At 31.7% G+C, this 24882-nt stretch overlaps 2 protein-coding genes and 1 pseudogene across 3 annotated transcripts in view; 1 reads left to right on the top strand and 2 right to left on the bottom strand.

The window, feature by feature from the left end:
• LOC149877309 (uncharacterized) overlaps positions 1–24882 on the top strand; it is a 318348-nt gene that overhangs the window by 192427 nt on the left and 101039 nt on the right. The window lies entirely within an intron of this gene.
• LOC149877316 (uncharacterized) lies at positions 5453–7056 on the bottom strand. 2 transcript variants are annotated; one of them, XM_090074183.1, is made up of 3 exons: positions 6931–7056; positions 6499–6734; positions 5453–6099 (listed from the first exon to the last, which is right to left on the bottom strand). In XM_090074183.1, the coding sequence occupies exon 3, from the start codon at positions 6081–6083 to the stop codon at positions 5751–5753; it is 333 nt and encodes a 110-aa protein (XP_089930309.1). In that variant the 5' UTR covers positions 6084–6099; positions 6499–6734; positions 6931–7056; the 3' UTR covers positions 5453–5750. The 2 variants fall into 2 exon arrangements, with proteins under 2 accessions (XP_089930309.1, XP_089930310.1); XM_090074184.1 differs by having other exon boundaries at positions 6499–6610.
• LOC145183551 (uncharacterized) lies at positions 7164–8159 on the bottom strand (annotated as a pseudogene).

The raw sequence follows: 24882 nt of genomic DNA, 5'->3' as shown, positions 1-24882 counted from the left end.
TAGCTTTGGCTTTGATGATGGGAGCAATAAGCTTTCTTTCGTTGATCTCTCTTTGAGTGGGATTGGGAATCGAATTCATCTCCTCAAGCATCATCTGATCTGCTAAATTTCTGCTTTTAACGTCGTTTAAATATTTATAAGCTAAATCATGGTGATACGCTGCATTGTCCACTCTGTCTACCGGCTTGCTCCACTCTTGATACATGTCGGTGGATGTGAGCCTTTTGTCTAAATTGGTTCCAGGTCCTGCAAAGTTCATTCCTGGAATATGCATTTCTCCTGGAAATTTTGCCCACGGAAGCTTCACTTTGCTCGATAGCTTATTGATCGATTCGACCAAATCACCTCCTTTTGTAGCAGGCGCATGCGAAGAAATAAATTGGCATTTGGTCGTTCCGCAAGAGTCGCAAGTCCTTTTCAACATAGGTCTATTGTTTTTTGTCATCTCCTTTTTCAAGTGAATGGTTTCAGTTTCTCTTTTGCATTTAACACAGTACATTTTAACATATATAAATAAGTTTTTTAACATAAAAATGGACATTGTTGATTTGTCATATGATAAAGAAAGCACAAGAAATTATAACCAATTCTTTCCAAGAGACATTCGAGGACTCATCGTTGGAAAGTCCGGTTGCGGAAAAACAACATTGATGTTAAACCTGTTATTAAGACCTGGATGGCTGGATTATAACCACTTGCAAGTCTTTGGTAAATCTCTTTTCCAACCCGAATACCAAATACTCAAAAAAGGCTTTGAAAATAACCTTCCAAAAGAACTCATTTGCAAATTGCTTAATAAAAACAAGATGAAAAAATTGAATTTAAACCCTAAAGATGCGATTAATGAACTTTCAAAAAATTCTTTCCATGGAGCCAAAGAATGTTCAGATAACATAGAGTGTCAGTTTTTCGAAAGTGAAGAAGACGTGCCTGACCCTTCCGTACTTGATAAAACCAAAAACAATCTGATGATATTTGACGATTTAAAAGGAGAAAAGCAAAGCATGTGTGAAAAATATTATACCAAAGGAAGACACTCCAACGTCGACATGTTTTACCTTGCTCAACATTTTTTCGATCTTGACGGACATGCCATTAGAACCAATGCCAATTTTATTTGTCTATGCCCTCAAGACGATGGAACTGTTGGTGAAATTTATAAAAGACACGCCTCATGTGATATGGACATAAAAGAATTTAGAAAGTTTTGTAGAGATTGCTGGTCTAAACCTCGAGGATTTGCCGTCATTGATCTCTCCTCTGAAAAAGATAATGGAAAATACCGAAGCGGGTTTGACGGTTTTTATTTTCTCGACTAATAAAAAGGATCTAAAAATTCGAAGAATTTCCACGGATCATGAGATGATCTAAAAAAATTTCTCGACATAAAAAATGTCAGGTACTATAATCGATGCAGATGATAAATCAAGTGTTATCACAACTAATTTTTTAGACAAAATCGTTTTTGAGAAAGGAAAAAGCTACGAAATGGCTTTTCTCGGACTTGAGACCTATAACAGCATTCCAAACATAAACAGCAAAAATCAACCATTAAACTTGGAGCGAATTATATAATCGACTTTGACGTGGATAACAGCATCGCCTCAGTTTTAGGGTTTACTAAAAGAAAATTAAACTCCAATTCAGAACACGAGTCAGATCATATCGCTAAAATTTTAAGCATTAATACCATTAGAATTGTTAATAACATCGTCGGATCATCCTACGTTAATGGTAAGCAATTAAACTGCATCTACTCCTTTTACCCGCAAGTCGACCCTGGTTACAAAATCATCGAAAGACCTATGCATTTGATTTATCTTCCTGTTCAAGTTCCTGAAATTTCAACCATGGTTACTCGCATCATTGATAACAATGGAGGTTTGGTTAATTTTCGCGGAGAGGATGTTACAATACGATATCATATTCGAGAAGTGAAATAAATAAATTTCTTAACTCTATAAAATGTATCAAAACATTAAACTCAACATCTCGCAAGGACAAGCTGACAAAATTAAAAAAGCGATGCATGATAAAACTGCAACCAGCATAAAACTCACTCATCAAGACTTGAACGGCGAACATGTTCTTGCTGTCACTAACGCGCAACTCAACCAAATTAGAAAAGCCTACGAAGCTGGAAAAGGTGTCACGCTCAAACTCAGCAAAACTCAACTCATGCACAACGCAAAAGTCGAAGGAGGTTTCATCGGTGCTCTTTTACCTTTATTAGGAACGCTTGCCTCTCGTGCAGCTCCAGTACTTGCAAAAGGTTTATTGGGTGGACTTGCTTCATCTGCTGGCTCAGCTATGGTTGATTCTATCGCTGGACGAGGTGTCAATCATACAGCTAAAACTAATAAACCCAAAACATTTAACTTGAGCAAAGATGGAAAAGGACTTAAAATAACCAAATTTGGCTCTGGCTTATTCTTAAAACCTTGGAATGGAAATACTCAAGGCGATGGGCTCTTTGTTAAAAACTGGAAAAGGACTCTTTGCTAAAACTGGAAAAGGACATGAAATAACAGGAGGATTCATCGGCGCTCTACTCCCCTTGCTCGGTACGCTTGCAAGCACTCTTATTTCTGGTTCTGGTTTACTCCTCGGACCAAATTCACCATTCAATAGCATACCCATTCTTGGATCCATTCTCTAAAAATTCGAAGAATTTCCATGAATCATAAATGATTTAATTTAAACTTTTTAACAAATTTTTAAAAAATGATCAACGTAGAAGGAATTGTTTTACCCAAAGAAGCTTTAACCAACTTTCAACTGGAAAAGGCTGCTAAACAATTAGAATTAGAAAACTTTCGTGGAGTTCTTGTAAGAGATGAGTTACCGAAAAAACCGAGAAGAAAAGAATGCGGTATTGCAAACACTGGCGATTCAAGCACTGTAGGATTTCATTGGGTGTGCTGGTTTAAAGACGGTAATAAGAAGTACAGCTTTGACTCTTACGCTCAACCTCCTCTTGTCGAACTGGTTGACTACTTAAAAAGCCCAGTTTATTACAACAGCGAAAGGGTTCAGTTTGGAAACACCTCTTATTGCGGTCATTTATGCCTTTACGTCTTGAAAAAATTGAATGAAGGAACCGCTTTTCAGGACGTTGTCAACACCTTGTGGTAACACTCATCAAGACTACTATGACTGCCTAATAAATAAGGAAGAACACCTTGCAACCATGAACGTTTTCCGATCCCATCAACATGACATATACACCGAAGAAATTAACAAAGTCGCACTCAGCGCTAACGATGATAAGAGGATCCTACTGAATGATGGCACTCACAGAACCTTAGCCATAGGTCACTACAAGATAACAACTTCATAACATTAAAGCTCAAAACAACGGTCACTCACTTTTAAAAGGATGCACGCTTTTTAAAACTGAAAATTCATCAAAATCACCTTCAAACACATCAAAATATGCATTTTAGACACTACTTTCATAAAAAAAATTGATGCGTCGTGCATGCTTTTTGTGCTCTTGTCCCAGAACCGGCTTTTCCATATATATATGACAAAAAATTACAATAAAAGTTAATCAGGTTTTCTTTTTATAAATCGTATAAATGCGTCAATCGTAAATCTTAAAGAAAAAAAAAAAAAAACCACATAAAAACTGAAAATCGATTTACCTATTTATAGTAACCTATTTTGACATGGCAGTTAATATAAACATTTATCGAAAATTTAACTATAAAATCTGTATCGAAGTGCAAAGGATTAACAATACTAAAATAAATTTAAAAAAAAAAAAAAAAATTAAATTAAGATATAAACTGCATTTTTAGCATAATGTTGGCTTTTAGTAAATAAATAAAAGCAGTAAGTTCCAATAATGAAACTACCTATTATTCATTTTTAACAATAGACACCAACGTGAAGGTAAGCCAAGTTGTCTATCAACACAAAACAGCACAACAATAACACATAACAATAGAATATTTACACCCTTGATCCTAAAATCCAGCGAAAATAACAAACCAAATTAAAATATGAAAGGCAAAATTAGAAAACCAATTTAAAGTTAAATATATATTTATCTTTTTACTCAACATATAACTACATAAAAGTATATTTGTTTTTGCGTTCAATGTTAGTTATTCAATTATTTCAAATTTAGGACATTAAAACACCCTAGATTTAAAGATCAAGGTTGCATACTCTCTCATACACATTACGCTAAACATTAACAGACATTATTATGTGTTTCCAGAATAATTAAAAAAGGCTAGACAACACCTAGCTCTAAAGCAGTAACACCGCCTGGCACTAAATGCTGCCAAGTCACACCTCTGCTATAAGTACACCGCTTGGCTGGCAAGGTTATCAATCTTGCTCAATATAATGCCAACTCACTCCACTTTGAAAACATGGAAACAACATAATTTAAACATATATACAGCTATAAACAAATATGGTTTCATATAACACATATAAACATATTAAATGACTGGTATATTTATCAAAAACTATGAAAAAAATACTAAAGCAACAAAAAAAATAAAAAACATTTGTGTAACACTTTTCACCTACCATACCTTGAATGAGATGTTTATCAATTTTGAAAAACAAACTATTAAATGCCCTAGTTCTTGAACATACAACATATAGTTGACCATGAGAGAAACATGGTTTTTTGAGATATACCCCAACTCTATCAAATGTTTGACCTTGACTCTTATTAATTATCATTGAATAAGCCAATCTGACAGGAAACTGACGACGTTTCACAACAAAAGTTAAATTAGAATCAGATGGAGCCAACTGAATTTGAGGAACCAAAACCCATTTACCACCAGAAACACCTGTCAAAACCTCTGCATCAATATAATTATTTTAAAGAGCACAAACTTTCATTCAAGTACCATTACATAACCCAGCTTTGAGATCTAAATTTCTAAGTAGCAAAATTACACAACCAATTTTCAATTTTTAACAATGAGGTAGCATACCTGAAGGAGTTAAGCTGTTCAAAAACTCAACAGGAAAGTTATTTCTTTCATTAAGGTCATCAGTATCAATTTGATCAACACTTAAATATATTTTGACCTCACCCGGCAGACATTTAAGCACTTCTTCATTGATAATGAATCAAAATTAGTTGGTGTTAAAATCACGCGTTTAGAATAATCATTTTGATCAGCATCTCCAAAAATCTTTTCAACAACTGATTCATTTTCTCTAATAATGCACTGATTTGGTATTTTAATGCATCCTTTAAAAGGATCCTCCTCTTTGACAGGTATTGTTCCATTCCCAAGTTTTAGTAGCCATTGGGAAAATTCACCTTCCCCATCTTGTACTCTCATATTTTCAGTTAATGCAAACTTCTGCACCCATTACCAATGCAAAGAACATTTTACACACAATTCTACTATTTCAGCTGGTTGTGTTTATACACAACTCTGCTCTTTCAGTTGTTGAACATTTCCATCAAAATTTTCTAGATTTAAGCTAATAAACTCATCAATAACAGGCAGATTGTAATCAGTCAGCATTTTACCACTTTGATTAATTATCTTTTCAATTTGGTGAAGAGTAGCTTGTTCAGCTATTAGAAGTGGGATTGAGCGGTGAATGAAATCTTCCATCATAAAAGCTTTGCATGTATTCCAGAGATGTAAAGGATTGTCAGATTCACAAAAGGTCAAAATAATTGAAAACAACTGTCTAATTTGCTTTGGCGTCTGTGTTAAAACAGCCTCAGAAAGAGCATTCTGCCATTCAGTGTCAACTTACAACAATTCTTTCAAAACACATGCTTCACGAAACGTTTCAAGGACAATACCATTAACAGTACGCATATCCTCCCAAGATGTTGCTCCTTTTGCTTGCAAAAGTAACAGTTTGAGAAAAAACAATTCTCCTGTTGGATTAACTTTATACATCCTTACTATTAGCTTATTACCACCCCTTTGTCTAACCCTCCATTTACAATGTTTATCATCAAATATAAGGTGATAAGGAATGTCTACATTAGAATAGCAATGTGCTCTTTCATTTTCAGTATTTAACTTAAACCATGCCATTAGATGTGTATCACGTTGAGCTGCACAATCTAAAGCCATTTGTTCTGCTCCTTCTCTAAAATACAATAATTGATTTTCAGGTAGAAGTTTACCAAGTCACAGCACTTTGAAAACACAGAAACAACATAATATAAACATATGTACCAACTATAAACACAATAAAATGTTTAAATATGTATATAAGGTTAAATATATTCCTTATATACACATTTTTAAAACAATTATATAACACATATTAACACCTACACAAACAGTAAAAAAACACTTTACATTATTACAAAAACATTATTAAAAAAAACACATTGATAAAACAACTATAAAGCACTTATTACCACATACACATACATATCAAAAAAGCATATATGCAAACAATAAACGTGTGCAAACAAAAATTTTAAAAATGATGCAAGAAAATTTAAAAAGATACAAAATGTTTACAAACAATACTCATTACCTTCTTTTTTTTCTTCATAAGAACTGTAATCCTCATAGCAAAATTTAACCTTTACATACAATAACATGTGACATGCCATGTCAGTGTTGGCACAAAAGTTTAATTAACTTTTCTAAATTTTTTAAAAAAGAACAAAAATAGTTAGTAGCATCACAGAAATTTCAATGTAGTAATAACCATTTTATGGAAATAGCATTAGTATAACTTTAAATAACATACATACCCCTATCTTCCTTCTAAAAAATAAGATAATAAAAACAAAACTGCAAAAAGATAAACTAAAGCAAAAAAAATATAAACGATTTAAAAAATTAAAATCCTTTCTACTTTATCTAATTAAAATTCAAATCCTTTCTACTTTATCTAATTAAAATTTAAATCCTTTCTACTTTATCTAATAAAAATGTATATATAACTATTTTGTATACTTACTTCAATTATAAGATGATCTTAACGATTAATATTTATCTTCATATGATTCTTTATGTAATATATCTAAACTAATAATTAAATTCTAAAAGGAAGAAAGTTTTAACTCGCTTCATGGATCTTTATCCAATGGCCGCGTGCATTTTAAGAACGCGCTCTTTCAAAGCCTAGTAACTAATGACGAAACGACGACATTAAACATTAAACATTAAACATTAATTTCTGTAGGAATTATATTATAATAAACATACCTTATGTGTGTTCTGCACGGTTATAGTTCCAGTTTCATCAAGGTTAAAAATCCGAGTTCCATTTGCAAATGCTGGTGATTTAGCAAAAAGTTCTTTTAATTTATCAAAAAGTATATTTACATTATGGGCATTAATTGAAGTTGCTCTAGAAAGAGAACATCCTTAGGTGTTCTTAGAGACAAATCTGAATGTCGAATTTCTAAAACTATTAATCCATTCAATCCCTGCTATTGAGTCTTTGTGCTACCTCAGTGGAATACTAATTTTGTTAATGGTAGCCAACTTAAAAGCTAAACACCGACATTCTTTAATTGAAAGGCCATAAAACATTCTCGAACAACTCAAAATATATTCCTTTAATTCTAATTTCTGCTTGTCTGTAATATTCTTTTAACATAATAATTCGGGGTAAGTCTTGGATTTTCATCAAGCAAAAAATTTTTCTAATTACGACGAAGCGTTGGATAGGGTATTTTAGAAGTTATTGCAGTTTCTCTAATACTTTTTCCTTGTTGGATGTTATGTAATGCATCTTTCATATCTTTACTGGAAGTTTTTGCTTTTGAAGTGGTACTTTTATAGACTCGAGGCATTATAACATATGGTAAAAATAAACGTAATGTTGCACGCGAGTTTTCTAATGATATACTAAGATATAAAAGTCAAACATAAATATGTTTTTACGCTGAAGTCAAAACCTTTTTAACGTGAAGTATATGTGACCCGCGGTTCAATCCTACCCGTGAAGGAATGGCTCATTCCTCCCCAAGCTGTGCAACTGGATTAAAACATTAAATTTGCAATAAGTACGTGGTTTATGCATGCAAAATACTTTGTTCTAAATACTGCATTGTTTATTAGTAAATTTTCAACCACTATCTAATGTCTCGAAACAGCCGGTATGCTCATTAAAGAAGTTTCAAAAAATACTTAAATTTACTTTTGCACAGATAAGAGTAGATGACAACGTTAACGGAGACACCCGCAGCAAGAAGCGGTAAAAAAATTGGATTGTTTTAAGAGCAATTTGTATGTAAGTACTTGGTGAAAACTTTGAGTCTATTTAATTTCCCATTTTAGCTGTAGGATCAACGATTCACTCCTACCCTTGGCTCACTCCTACCCATCCTCCCCTATTATATTTCATAAATATGTTTTACTAGAAACTTCTGTAGAGCTGCGGGAAGTGGTCAAATGAGACGTGGGTCCTGCGATTGCCTCTGACCCTGTTCCATCTATCAAAGGTTTTCTCCATGTCCTCTTCCAGGTGGCCTTCATGAATATTTTCATATACCTTGAAGACCATCCTAGGATTGTTAGGGTTCTCCAGCAGGTAGTTCCTCATTGTCAGTCTCTGGATCAGTATCCAAGAAATATTTTTATATAAACAATAATTTAGTATAGGTTAGGTACCTCGGCAATAAAAAATATATTTTACTATGTAAACTTTAACAAAATGCAAAGAATTATAAAAATCATTTTTTTTAAATTTATTATCTACATATGGAAAATCCTTTTTATGTAACTTTAAACATATTCTCTAACTTTAAGTAAAATAGTTTAGCTACTTATCTTTTTCTTATTAAACTATCATTTTATACTAAACAAGAAGACAAATACAACAGTTCGGATTAACCTACCAACCTGCCAGTTCCAAAGAACCGGAAAGCTTGATCTTGAAAGCAGCAACGTAGTTCGCACAATTGTCCGCTGTTATGCTAACGGTCTTGCTGGAGAGGGTAAACTCATTGAGCAGATCCATCATGGCCTGGGTTAGATAATCGTCTGTCTGATGGACAAGAATCTCCTTTATGCCAAGGAAAGCTTTTTCTCTCTTGAGGGTTTTGCAATTACACCAGTGGACAGTCATGCCAAGAAAGCTTGTGTTGTGTGCGGACCAACTCTCTGCAGCGATGGCCACATTGGTTGACGTTCTCTAAGCTGCTGGTGAGGGAAGCTTAGGCCTCGTCTCCCAACTAAGCATTATCTATGGGCAGCTTTCTTCTGGGATGAACCTTGTGGTTTGAAATCAAGAATTTCAAGAAGTCCCTCATGGCAGCAGAGAAAATGAGCTGGCGCAATGTCTTTGATGATGAAGGCATGGTATAACCTAAGGAAAAAATGTACATTAAAGGTCAAATTCAGTTTATTTTTTCAAAAATACTTACTTGCGTTTTACTATTTTCTCATAGAAAATGAAGGATAAAGAATTCAAAAGCTTATGGATCTGGATACAAAATACTACAGGAGATAAAACTTATAGGAATCCATACAGATTAAGGAACGAAACACTGATTGACTTAATAATTAAATTAGAGTTACCTGGATCCGAGATTTGCTGCCTCGATTAGAGCCAGCACTTAGAGCAGCTATAAAATCAGGAGCCTCCAGATGGTGCTGGGCTTTGTAGTGCGCATTGAGGTTGCTGAATGAGGTCGTAGAGTACTTCTTCTCCTTGCCACAAACCTTGCTGCCAAATTTTCCTAAGCACCTTAGAGCCATCTTTTTTTGGGTTGGGGCGAAGTAAGATCTAATATACTCACAGATTCGCGGTGGTGGCATGGTGGACAGGCTGACTATATTGCCTGTGGTAAACTGGCTGTCTCTCAGGCTGGATGTTTGTGGCTTTACAGTGTTATCATAGGAAAACTGGTAATCTTCCTGGCTAAAGGTATCTAGCATTATCATCATTCATCTGGCTCATTTCACAATAAGGCCGGCTTGACATATCATGTTGGCACTAGGTAGCCGACTTAACTTAAATGTCAAATATTTGTCCATTTTAACTTGCTATGGTATCTAACTTTAATTATTAACAGAAATTTAAGTTTAATAAAATGATAACATTAATTAATTAAATGACACATTATAGTGGCTCTTATCTCTAGATAGCCGACTGAACGTAAATGTCAAATACTTGTCCGATTAAACTTGCTATGGTATCTAACTGTAACAACTTACAGAAATTTAAATGTAATAAAATGATAGCATTAATGAATGTAACATTTCAATATCAAAGTTTTTTCTTAAAACAGCTATTCTCTGTTCCTGACGTGCTACTTTTTTTCTGAAATCCAATAACCTTTTATGTCTAAATATACAAATTATTTTAATTTAGTAAACGGTGATTAACTACCATTTACTAAAAATTCCTTTTGTTACTCGAAATTTAATTCTCTTAAATATTTTGACACTAATAAAGGACCTCCCTTCCCCGTTTTTGCCTTAATGGTGGTCAGGAGAATAGTTATTTTTATTAAGAGTAGTCAAGTTTTTGATGAAGACCTTTTACCAGAATAATGAAATGTAAAACAATGATTTACGTGTATAAGAATTTTTTCTTTTTAATATTTATAAGAATTTAACATATATAAAAATTTTTTCTTTCCTCAAAAGTGTTGCAAATGCAAACTAAGCTAATTAATTAGTTAAAAATCTTATAAAATTTAAGTAACTCGATATTTGAAAAATGCGCTAAACTACATTATTAACCACCCATTTAAAAAGATTCCCTAAATTAGTACAGCAAATTATTAGGCTTAAAATAGAGGAAACTTTAAAAAAATTGAACTAATTGCATACATTTATATCATTTTAACTGACCGAAATTTACAATAAAAGGTAATCAGGTTTCTTTTTATAAATCATATAAATGCGTCAATCGTAAATCCTAAAGAAAAAAAAAAGGAATTATGATACTATAATTACAACAACAACAACAAAAAAAAACACCACATAAAAACTGAAAATCGATTTACCTATTTATAGTAACCCATTTTGACATGGCAGTTAATATAAACATTTATCGAAAATGTAACAATAAAATCTGTTTCGAAGTACAAAAGGATTAACAATACTATATATATATATATATATATATATATATATATATATATATATATATATATATTAAAAAAAACTAATTTAAGATATAAATTGCATTTTAAGCATAATGTTGTCTTGGCTTTCAGTAAATAAATAAAAGCAGTAAGTACCAATAATGAAACAACCTATTATTCATTTTTTACAATAGTCACCAACATGAAGGTGTCTATTGTTAAAAATGAATACCAACACAAAACATCACAACAATAACACATAACAATAGAATATCTACATCCTTGATCCTAAAATCCAGTGAAGATAACAAACCAAATTAAAATATGAAAGGCAAAATTAGAAAACCAATTTAAAGTTAACTATATTTATCTTTTTACTAAACATATAAATACATAAAAGTATTTTTGTTTTTATATTCAATATTAGTTATTCAATTACTTCAAATTTAGGACATCAAAACACCCTAGATTTAAAGATCAAGGTTGTATACTCTCCCATACACATTACGCTAAACATTAACAGACATTATTGTGTTTCCAGAATAATTAAAAAAGGCTAGACAACACAACCTAGCTCTAAAGCAGTAAAACCGCCTGACACTAAATGCTGCCAAGTCACACCTCTCCAAAGCAGTAACTCCGCCTGGCACTAAATGCTGCCAAGTCACAACTCTGCTATAAGTACATCGCTTGGCTGGCAAGGTTATCAATCTTGCTCAACATAATGCCAAATCACACCACTTTGAAAACATGGAAACAACATAATTAAAACATATATACAACTATAAACAAATATGGTTTTATATAACACATTTGATTAATAATCTTTTCAATTTGATGAAGAGTAGCTTGTTCAGCTATTAGAAGTAGGACTGAGTGGTGAATGAAATCTTCCATCATAAAAAATTTGTATGTATTCCAGAGATGTAAAGGATTGTCAGGTTCACAAAAGGTCAAAATAATTGAAAACAACTGTCTCATTTTCTTTGGCATATGTGTTAAAACCACCTCAGAAAGAGTATTCTGCCATTCAGTGTCATCTTGCAACAGACCTTTCAAAACACATGCTTCACAAAACGTTTCAAGGACAATACCATTAACGGTATGCACATCCTCCCAAGATGTTGCTCCTTTTGCTTGCAAAAGTAACAGTCTAAGAAAAAACAATTCTCCAGTTGGATTAACATTATACATTCTTATTATCACCTTATTACCACCCCTTTGTCTAACCCTCCATTTACAATGTTTATCATCAAATATAAAGTGATAAGGAATGTCTACATAAGAATTGCAATGTGCTCTTTCATTTTCAGTATTTAACTTAAACTATGCCGTTAGGTGCGTATATACGTTGAGCTGCACGATCTAAAGCCATTTGTTCTGCTCCTTCTCTAAAATACAATAATTGATTTTCAGGTAGATGTTTACCAAGTCACAGCACTTTAAAAACACGGAAAGAACATAATATAAACATATGTACAAACTATAAACACAATAAATGTGTTTAAATATGTATATAAGGTTAAATATATTCCTTATTTACATATTTAAACACATTTTTAAAACAATTATATAACACATATTAACACATACACAAACAGTAAAAAAACACTTTACATTATTATAAAAACACATTGATAAAACAACTATAAAGCACTTATTACCACATACACATACATATCAAAAAAGCATATATGCAAACAATAAACGTGTGCAAACAAAAATTTTAAAAATGATGCGAGAAAATTTAAAAAGATACAAAATATATATTTACAAACAATAATCTTTACCTTCTTTTTTTTCTTCATAAGAACTGTAATCCTCATAACAAAATTTAACCTTTACATACAATAACATGTGACATGCCATGTCAGTGTTGGCACAAAAGTTTAATTAACTTTTCTAAATTTTCTAAAAAAGAACAAAAATAGTTAATAATATCACAGAAATTTCAATGTAGTAATAACCATTTTATGGAAATAGCATTAGTATAATTTTAAATAACATACATACCCCAATTTTCCTTCTAAAATCCAAGATAATAAAAACAAAACTGCAAAAAGAAAAACTAAAATAAACAAAATATAAACGATTTAAAAAATTAAAATCCTTTCTACTTTATCTAACAAAAATTAAAATCCTTTCTACTTTATCTAATAAAAATTCAAATCTTTTCTACTTTATCTAATTAAAATTTAAATCCTTTCTACTTTATCTAATAAAAATGTATATATAACTAATTTATATACTTACTTCAATTAAAAGATGATCTTAACGATTATTGTTTATCTTCATATGATTCTTTATGTAATATATCTAAACTAATAATGAAATTCCAAAAAGAAGAAAGTTTTAACTCGCTTCTTGGATCTTTCTCCAATGGCCGCGTGCATTTTAAGAACGCGCTCTTTCAAAGCCTAGTAACTAATGACGAAACGACGTTGAACATTGAACATTAACTCTAGGAATTATATTATAGAAGAAGATTGATTTTAAATAAAATATACAGAAATATTTTATTTAATCGTAATTATTCGTAAAAAACCAAAAAACAAACGCCGATACTTACAGTAAGCAATTGGAATATCAATTCCTTTCTACAGGGGTATGATGCTACATCCTGGAGCATGATGTTGCGTATTTGCCGGCTGTAATTAAATATTTTTGCCTTGTTTAAAACTGTTTTTAGGTAGAATACGATGTATTCCAGCATCTTTTAATTGCAAATACTCGAAAACTATATAAAAAAATTACTAATTAAATGTTAAATCAAGAAAAAGTACAGTAAATTTTTTTTCAAATCTGTAACACAAATTTATTTAACATTCTTCAAAAAATATTCATTAAAGCATTAAAATGAAAAAAAAAAAATTATACTATAAAAACCAATTGAAAGCCTTGAATGCTGAATAGAGTTATCCGGAAATCATGAAATCAAGCAAACTACCACTAATGATGTAAAAAAAATAACAAATGCTGTTTTATAAGACTCATCTCTTGTTAAAATTTATTTTCTAATTATTTGTTTTAAACAATTTTGCATTTTAATTACTATATAAATGAGAAATTCTTTTCTGCCCAAATGCTTAATTCTTCTTGAGTTTCCCTATCTTATTTAACATGGACAATGATATGAATATGAATACAATATGATATGATAAAAAAAAAAAAAAGAAAAAAGCATTAACAAATAAACACTTTAAATACACCACTTAAGTCATAATTAAAATCCAGTAGGTGTTAATGTAGACTTTAAATGTTCATCTTCTTTTATAGATATTTTGGTTGAACTTGGTTATAATTACCGATTCTAGTATTATACCCCCAACTATGTTTTGCTAATCTGAGTAATTAGAATTGGAGTGTTTGTTACCAAACTCTACTAAACACTCTTTTAACATATATTGAAGTTGCAGAAATTGATTGGGTTAATCCACATATATTGGATAAAAAAGATGCCTTGGGAAGTACAGAGAGTTAGGTGCTGAAAAGTTCAGATACTTTTAACAATAATATTTTAATGCACTAAAACAGAAAGTTTTATGCTTTTGGACGTTTCAAGTTAGAATAAAATTTTACATAAAAATGACAAAAAATCAGAATAGATTTCACATAAGAATTTAGTTCTGATCTTTTTCATTATAAATTTGCTTGCAAATCTCTCAGTTTCAAAACGTAGGACACTTTTAAAAGAAAAATAATCACTAACCCAATCGAAATTCTCTTCTATCAAAAATTTTGTCAGATTTTAAGCATTTTTTTATTGCTTTACAAATGTGGCAAGAGAAGTTGTAGGGTTGTAAATCCTCATTACAAGTAAGTCTTAATTTTCAAACAATTTTTTGCACATGTTTGGAAGTTAATTTTACAAGTTAATAATTGATAAAATCATAGTTCTAAAATTATAGTTGTTTACTTATAAATTAACTTGTTCTGTTTCCTCAGTTGTACCCGTATGAAATTCATTGATCATTTGAATATGACTTAAAATATTCTTGTTTTTAATTACTCTCAACTGATGTCACTTTAATTTTATTTTCAGACCTTAATTATGCACACCTGTTAAAACAAAGTTATGATAAATGGAAACAACGCGATTTGAAAAATGTATTAACCAAATTATCAAAAAGAGTTATTGACACAACAAACCTCATAGAAAATTTAATATCACTAAACTAAAATAACAGCATGAAAAATTCTAGAAAATTAAATTGGAATTTTAAATTTGGTATGCCTAAGGAAATCGCTGAAAAAAGGTTTTAATAGGTTTAAGCTTTGCATCATTTTCAACCAAATACTACCTGTAGATTTTTGATTGAGTTCATGTAAGGGAATCAAATTAGCTTCTGGAGTACATGCACATTATTGTCTTTAAAACAAGCAGTTACTGTTTTTGCTTTTTGGATTTTCTTGCTGTTATCTTATGTTCATACAGGTTATTCACCAAAAAAGCATCGTGAATCAGAATCAAGTGTCTATATATTTTTGTTGATCTATTAAGGAGTTTAGCATCGGGCCTTCATATGTGATACAATCCTAGATGTCTACTGGGATTCCTTGTGATTGTGGTGCAAGAAGGGTTATGAAATTTCGCATTATAACATATTCGGACTAAGGTGTTTAGTTTCTGAATTAGCTAGGTTTTCACCTATTTTTTTGGCTGGTTTTTAGCAATACCTTAGTGAATTAAAACTTCAATTATATTAAATTTTACATCAAAAGTTTTTTTTTGACTTTGTATTAAAAATATAAAGACAGCACTAACAAAATATTGGAGTTTATTTGCAATTAAAGTTATGAAAAGTTTTTTTCTTTAAAAAAATCATTACTGGTTAATGTTTGTTTAAAAAAAACTTTTTACTATTTTTGATAAAAAAAAAGAGTTACTCATTATTCTTTTTTCTTTAACAAAAAAAAAAAAAAAAAAAAATAAAAAAGCAGAGTAAAAAATAGAATTTTTAATGTTACTTTAATTAAATTTAAAGAAAATTACGCAATTTAAATCTTAAGTGTGCAAAAACTTTGATGAGTAGTGTATAATTAAAACGATTCTGTAAGTGGTATAGCTTAACTTGTTTAGTATGTAGCAGGCTATATCACTCACTTCATTCTAATACCTGCGCAATATTCTGTTATTATCTTGCACCATGTTTATTTTCATATTTATGTATTTTTAGAAATGTGTGAAAAGCTGAAAAAGTTTTATCTTACAAAGTATGAAAAAATGCATGAACTTGTACATAAAGTAGTCAGTCCCATTGAAGTTGATTTTTTAAAAAAATTTGTAGAATTGGTTGCAGTTGATGTAAATGAAGGTTTAAGAGATACAATAAATGTTGTTGAGCGAGAGTTCTATCGATGCCAACAAAAGAGTTATAAACCAGTTGAGTTTAAGGAAGTCTTTTCTAAAGAGTTTTCTTTACTATTGATTTGCGGTATTGCTGGAATAGGAAAAACTTGGCTGCTCAAAAAATACCTACTTGACTGGGCTAGAAGTTGTTTGTATCGAAATCTTGATATCGTTCTTCATCTTGAATGCAGAAAGTTAAATCAATTTCCAAATATTATTACCCTAGAGGAACTGGTTAAAGTTTTCTATAAAGAAGTTTTTAAGGATTTTAATGTTTGTGATAGTTTTTCAATATTGTTTGTGGTAGATGGGCTGGATGAGTTTGCTTATTTAGATGAATTAATAAATCACAATCCTCTGATTCCAAGTGAGCATCCCATTGTTAAAGCACTAGCAGATGCTTTAGATTTTAAAAAACACAACTGTATTGTGGCTGGAAGAGTTGGAGCTATATTGCAATACAAAAACAAAGTGTCTGAATGCAGAAATAAGTTAGCTATTCAAATAATGGGTTTTAATGACAGTGGAATAAATGATTACATAGAAAAAAACTGCAGCAATAAAAAGGCTGTAAAAAATGTTCTTGAATCATCTAACATTGCTAAAGCCATGGCTCAAGTCCCGTTTTATTTATCTGCAATGTGCACAATTATTGGTACATCCACGCTAAGAGAATCTGATTTATTTTTTAGCATGACAGAGTTGTGTAGTTGTGTTTTTTTATATTTTTTGCAAAAGCACATTAACAAAAACAATTAAACAATTCATGATATGATGCAAAGTGAGAGTAACAAGCAATACATTTTAAGAGTTTGTGAAATTGCTTGGAATTTACTTATTGAAGGCAAGGTCGTTTTTTCTCAAAAGGAAAATAAACCATTTGTTGAAGATATTGGTGAACTTGAAAACTTTGGTTTCATTGAAAATTTGAGTCACAACTTGGTAACCAATGTCAGTTTGTTCACTTTACTTTAATGGAGTTCTCTGCTTCAGTGCATGCGCACATTTATTTAAACCCTGAGAAAACTATCAGTGAGAAAAGGTTGCATAGCTGTTTACCCATGATCTGTGGGCTCGCAAATGAAAATGAAGGAAGTTTTGTGCGTTTTTTTTCTACCTTGAAGAGTTCAAATGATAAAAGGAATTCATTGCTCAATTCCTTATGTGGTATGTTAATTTTTAACTGACCTTTGATTATTTTCAGAATTATATTATATCTCGGACTTTTGAAAGTTTTTAAAACACTTTTGATACAATTATTAAAACAAAATAAAAATAAAAGTTACACAAATAAAAATAAAAGTTATACAAACAAAAATAAAAGTTATTCAAATAAAAATTTAAGTCCAAGATGCCACATTTATTACCCCTTTGAGCCCCTTGCATTATTTAAGTCATTTGATAGGAGTAGGAGGATGCTTTTGTGTTTTCATAATAAGTACACAAAATTCATACAGAGAGTAATGCAAGGAAAATAAAACACTTTCTTGAAAGGCAGACCTGGTAGTGGGGATTCTACAAATAATCAAATATCTATAATCCCAGGATTTGTGTTAAAAAGCCACTTCAAAAATGAGGTCAATTATCTCTAATTTCTTCTAAGAAGTTTTGTAAAAAGAAAAAATGTTGTGAAATTTATCAACAAAAATTTAAAACTTTTAGCAAACAATGTTTGTAAGGGTTAGCTTTCGTGTGAGGGATTTTTTTGCTAATATTTTGATGTTCAATGTTGTGAGTTGCTATTTAACTAATACACTTTCAAGCAACAGCGCATTTTCTGATATATTTTTTAGTGAATTAAGATTTACTATTTATTCTTATGATCGAGTTTGCGAATCATTCGTATCATTCAATCATTCGTAGCAGTTTTCTTTAGTTAAGGGATAGATTTCATGATCGCTTAAATTATTTGTAAAATGAATGGCATGAAGGACGTAGTTACTTGATTTAAAGATATAAAAATCAATTTCGACCAGAGCTCCTAGTTAAGATCTAAATAAGATCTGAACAAAATTTTTAAAAACGAAATGAAGACACCATATTGATTTCAATCAACTGAAACTTTTGAATAGCTTGTGCATTTCAAGGAATAATATTTATATTATTATTTATCAAGAACTTACTTATCTACGTTCAACGTATTACAAACAAGTTTATACTTTAAATGACCTTTTCTGTATTAATATAATCTTTGATCAACAAAGGACAAAATTGCAACTTAAATAAAGTTCCAAGTAAAATTATTTTGATAACAAACTGTAATCAAAGTAAATCTTATTGCAAAAAAGTGCTGATCTTAAAAATCTTTCTATTTTTCTTCAGGTTTTTTAAAGATTCAAGGCGAGTTCATGACAGTTTAGGAAAATTTCTTGATAGGGATGTTCATAGAATGCTTCTTTGAAGCGCAGGCGTCGATCAGAAAAGATTTAAAAAGATTGCTTGGTAAACGGAAGTGGCGGATTGCGATAATCGATGGAAAATCTGCTCATGAAGTTTCACGTGATAATTATTTTATGGAGAAATTTATTGATGCAGGATTGAAGTTGAATGTTTTATATGTATGCAAAATGAACTTATCTAAAGACGAGAAAGAGCTACTCATCAAATGTTCTACTAACGTTCGTCGTGTCATCTTTTTATGTTGGCCATTGAAGATGGATCAATAGATTCCTGAGCATAAAATTGAACATATGCTCATATGGACCAGTGCTTTCGTATCAAAAAACGAGTTCAAAGGATTCCTCCCGTGGATTCGACTCGCTGAAAATTTAATTCTTATTCTTCACAAAGACTTCATGAACGAAATTTGTGAATGGTTTCGAGGGATGACCTTCAAGAGTTTGAGTATTCATTACCGTGGAAAAGCCTTTTTACAAAAAGATAGGAAAATAATTTCTCAAATCAGAAAGTTGAACAAGCTGAAAATATTGATAGAAAAAGAGTGGAAGGAGTTGGAAAATAAGGAATGGAAAATACTATTTACAGTTTTATTTTTAGTTATATTACTATTATTGCTGTTTCTATATTTTACATATTTATTTAACATTAAAAGTAAATAGGAAAGAGCGGATGCTATGCGATACTATTTTTAAACTACTACAACATTCGTATTAAAAAAAAAAAACCTTCATTGCGGGTTAATCTTCTCAAATTAATATCCGTGAGGATATATATATTTTTTGCTCGCTCCATAGCTACATAACTTACAACAACCATCTCTCTATATATTTGCAGGTTACCAAAGGGACCAAAAAGGAAAATAAGTCTAAACAAATTCATTTGTTTCATTTCCATACTGTACACTTTTACTGTATTTTTTTTTCTAGTTGGGTCATCAGGAATGCAAACAATCTCTCGTTTGGATTTCTACAATAGTACTCAGCAGCAGGAGGCTCCAAATTTCAATGAAAAAATGGACTTAGCTGATCAAAAATTGTTATCAAGAAATCAGTATACTGAAGAACTAAAAACAGTATACAAGCGTCAAATGTCGAGGTTGAAAGCTAATTTTAGAAAAATGTAGTCGTCTTCATCCAGAACTCATGAAATATTTATTAAGAAGCATGGCTCTTGGCTGCAAGGGAGTTTCCAAATACCGGGTACCCCATCCACTCCATCATCAGCAGGACGACCAAGAAAAAGTTTTGTCGATTCTAGTGAACGTTCAAAGAGGAGAAAAACAGAACAGCTCAGGAAAGATGTGGAACCAGAAGCTATTGTTTTTGCAGCTGAAACTTGTTTGACAACAAGTGGCAAAAGAAGTGCTGCAACCGTCCTCAAAGATCTTAAAACATCTCCCAAACGAGCGGGAAAGTATAAAAAAGCCTATCGCAGCAGTCTTGAACCTACAAAAAAATCATTTACACCGTTAGAGGCTCTTTTAATATTTACTGACGCAGGCCTAACAAAATCTCAATATGAAATCGTACGTACAAGTGACAAGAAGCAATGGCCCTGCTACAGTATTTTGGTCGAAGAAAAAAAAACATGCTATCCTGATCCTGATTCGTTCACAGTCACAGAAAGTTTAGACGAAGTAGACTTACAAAGTCTGTTAAACCATACTGCCGAAAGATTGGTGTTGTATTTAGAAGAAGTTATCAAGACTCTAACGGAAAGTGGGCGTAAACATATGAAATTATCTACGAAATGGGGTTGTGATGGCTCCCAGCACACAGTATAATCAAAAGTTTGAGGATGACTCTAATTCTGATGCCAGTATATTTCAATGCTCAATGGTTCCATTACAGCTAACTTGTGGAGTAAATAAAAAGGTTATCTGGCAAAACCCTACACCATCGTCTTCAAGATTTTGCAGGCCAATTCGAATTAGGTTCATAAAAGAAACTGCTGATGTAATAGCTTAAGAAATTGCTTACATGGAAAAAAAAATTGCAGGCTTGAAACCAACTCAAGTTCAAGACATATCAGTAGAACATGTGATGATGTTAACTATGAATGACGGAAAAGTCTGTAACGCAGCAACCACCACTAAATCGACAATGCGATGTTATATTTGTGGAGCAACATCAAGACAATTTAATAATTTAGACAGAACATGTGTTGACAATCAAAGCAGCTACAAATTTGGACTATCCATTGTGCATGCTAGAATACGGTGTTTTGAATGTCTCTTTCACCTATCATATAAATTGCCTGTAAAAAAATGGCACAAAAGGCTGAATGAAGATGAGAAGAGACTCATTTCAGATAGGAAAAAGAAAATCCAAGATGAATTCAAGAGCAAAATGGGCATTCTTGTCGACATACCTAAGGTTGGATTTGGGAATACCAATAACGGCAACACAAGCAGGAGATTCTTCAACGACCTGGAAACATCTGCAGATATCACTGGAGTAGACTTCCGTTTAATTTCCAGAATGAAAATTATCCTAGAAGTAATTTCCAGTGGCCACAAGATTGATGTAGAAAAGTTCAGACAGTATACTTTGGATACTGCAAAGCTTTATGTTGAACAATACCCCTGGTATCCAATGACTCCAACTCTGCATAAAGTTTTAGTACATGGTCCTGATATAGTATAGAATGCGCTTTTGCCAATTGGACAATTGTCGGAAGAGGCTGCCGAAGCCAGAAACAAATATTTCCGGTAGTACAGACTTAGCTATGCTAGAAAATTTTCTAGGAAAGATTGTAACCAAGATATCATCAATAGGTTACTGTTAACATCTGACCCTCTGTTGTCCAGCATTGGGAAAAAGAAACACAAACTTACAAAGCCTTTTTCAAAAGAAGCTGTGGAATTGCTTCTTCCTGGAGAAGTCCAGGATTCCGACACTGAAAACAAGGAAAATGAAGAATATTCTGACAATGACGAAGTGGAATCTAATTAAATATCAAAATATAGTATGTTATTTACCATAATAAAGTTTGAAAAATAATATATCTTTTATTTCCTCAAATACTATTGAATAGAATAAAATGTAATCCCTAAAGTACCCATCTTTCCCCTATATTGAACACCACTGGCTTGGATTTGTACAAAAAACATTTAATTTACAATTTCTTGTCATATGGTAAAGTTTTCAGCTGTTAAAATGAGAGAAATAATTTTGGCCAGCTAAAACCGTCAAATACTCCTACGTGCGATGTCCCGATAACCCGAAACAATGATCAAACGGGTTATCGAGCACCGATAGCTAAGGAGCCGAAACCGATAAATTATTGGTTACCCGTTCGGGTATTGAACTGTTTTTTTTTACCCGAAATTCCGAACCCGTTCGGTTTTTTTGGCTTTGTTACCGTTTGGTTCCGAAACTTAGAAAAAGATTTTTAAAAAGTGCGAAAGTCACTAAAAGTCTCTAAATTTTTCCTACCAGTTATTGCTTACGGTAGTTTTAGCATCTTTGGAAGATTCTTTGAAATGTTTGTAAAATTTAAAAAATGTGCTAAATTAAACTTATTTAAGCAGGGAGATAGTTAATGAAGTATTTAATTTAAGTCCACAGTTAACTAACCAACATGAGAAAAGGAAAGAGGTTAAACGATGTGTAAATATATTGTGAGGAGGGAGATCTAAAATAAAACGACGATCGATAAAAAACATACACAAGATGATTCACCAACTCATCACATAAATAAACGATAAAGTGTAAGAAAAAATAAATACAACTGGGAAAAAAAGCTAACACGGAGACTCGTAAATGATAAAGCGATAATAAGAAAAGTTAAAAACAACGATCGGAAAAGACTTACACACGATGATTCACCGATCTATCACGTAAGTAAACGATAAAACGGAAAGTAGAAAAGTTAAAAACAACTGAGGAAAGACTTAAACACGAAGACTCACCAACCTGCCATATAAATAAACGAAAAGATATCGCAACTGGAAAACAAGCAAAAAATCTATAAAAGCTCAAAAAAGAAGAATCTACCAGTATAACCAATAGATTTAATTAAAGGAGAGATATTTGTAATAAAGGAAGGTATAAAAGAAAGAGGAGTAACTGATATAAACAATATTGAACACTGCAAGAAGCGTAAGAAAATAACATTTGTATTATATAAAAGTTAAAAAGTATAAGAGTGCTAACCATTACACAATAGAGCATTTGTTGAGTTTTATTACATTATAGAATATACTGAGGACGGCGAATATAAGTTTAGCCGTTTTAGATTAAACCTTGCCTATTCCTAACCAAACTATCCCCAAGCCTTGCCCCTAACCAAGTATTCCCCAGACTATCAACATTGTTCCCAACCTCCACATACCTAATCCACATAACCCTAAACCCAAACCTACCCCTTCCCTTTACCTTCATTAACTAATCAATAACAAACAATAAATCAAAGTTATAATAGAGTTCATTAAAAAAAAACGCCACCCTCACAATGTGCAGTTTTGGTACCAAAAGTAAACTTTCTAAACACACTAGTTGCCTTAATCATAATTGAAACAAAATACTGGCAAGTAAACCAATATCACCTTAGAATTTTTACCTAACACTGATAACAAATAAATATTTAAAGTTTGGAGATGTACTGGTTCGGAGACTGTTTTCAAGAGTTTCTTAGCAAGAAATAAATCGGAAGAATTCTGATCCAAGTTTTAAAAAATCACTTTTGACAAATTCTTTGTCTTCTCCAATGTCATACATGTACATAATGTTAGTTGCGTCAACAGGAGCTTCCTCGATGTCATTATTCGGGTCCTCATTTGGAATTGATGAAGAGTTTTTGGTTTCTGAGCAGAATTTGAGTAATATTTTTCTCTCAAACTGAGAGTAGTTGCTCTTAATGTAGAGCAGTTTTTCAGCTTTCAGAGGATCCATACGGTTTCTTCTCTTCGTGACTATCAGGCTGGCAGCGCTGAACAAGCGCTCTGAGGATGCTGAACATCCAGGAATGCTTAGGATAGCAAAAGCAGTCTTGGAAAGAATTGGATAGATGTTCTGTTTTATCACTCAGAACTGCTTAGGCTTTCCCATCCATGCAGAAACTGCCTTAACATCGCTTAAATGAATGCTTTTAAAGGTTAATTTATATTTAATTTAAGCTTTATTACAGATACAAATTAAGCTCAAATAAACTGAATTAGCATAAGTAAAGGTAAGTAAATAATTTCCAATGCAGTTTTTTAGGTATTTTATAAATCTAAAACAAACAAAAAACCTAAGTTATCAACGATTGTTCCGGAGAAAAGCTCGGTATTCCAAATATCGAGCTTTTCTCCAGAACAATCGTTGACAACTTAGGCTTTTTGTTTGTTTTAGATTTAGCAACAGGTTTAGGTATAGATTGTCGAGGAATAAGATCAACTAGAAAAACCCAGCCAACTGGAAACTGTTACAGCCTCATTGAACAGGTTTTAAAGTGCCCTTTCCAAGAACAAAAAGAAGTACTGTTAGAAGATTTATGGACAATTGATTTTCATTTCAGATTATCACTTTTCTCAGGGACTTTCATTTTTCTTTGAGATTTTAATGTTTTAAACAATATAAATTTTAAACTATGTTTTTATTCATAACACATATTAAGCACAACAGAGAAGGGATTCGATTCTTCTTGCCCTGATCTCACTTTAAAGAAACCTTTTTGCAGCCCTTTTTTTGCTAAAAAATATAACAAAACACAACACAACTTTACAAAGTAACATCATAAACTCAACATAAGTTCAATTGAAATACTTTTAAGTACCATTTAAAAGTTGTGAAAACTTTAGAAAAAGTATATTTAGGTTTCATTTTGAACATGAAAACAAGCATTGTTTAATGATTATTATTTTAAAGTCGTTAAAAAAAAGTAATCGATAAAGTAACCTCTAGTCTCGTTTTTAAAACAGAGTGGAACTTTTCAGTAAATTGTCTTTATTTGTAGTTCCGTTTGTATTGGAATCGTTTTTAAAGTATTAATAGCAAGCTTCATTTGCGCATGCTTGTTTTTCGCCCATGCGATCTGAGTGCGCATGCGTTCAATACATTACTACAAAACGACGCGTCATTCTCTCCTTTGTATTGTTTTGCTCTTTTGCTTTGGAGAATTTAATCTCTCT

This window comes from Hydra viridissima, unplaced genomic scaffold, assembly GCF_058129835.1.
Source record: "Hydra viridissima isolate aposymbiotic clone 2 unplaced genomic scaffold, HvirCarnegie_v1 scaffold_16, whole genome shotgun sequence".
Taxonomy (NCBI): Eukaryota; Metazoa; Cnidaria; class Hydrozoa; order Anthoathecata; family Hydridae; genus Hydra; species Hydra viridissima.
The sequence above is the reverse complement of the archived record's forward strand: the minus strand, read 5'-3'. Positions and strand labels throughout refer to the sequence as shown.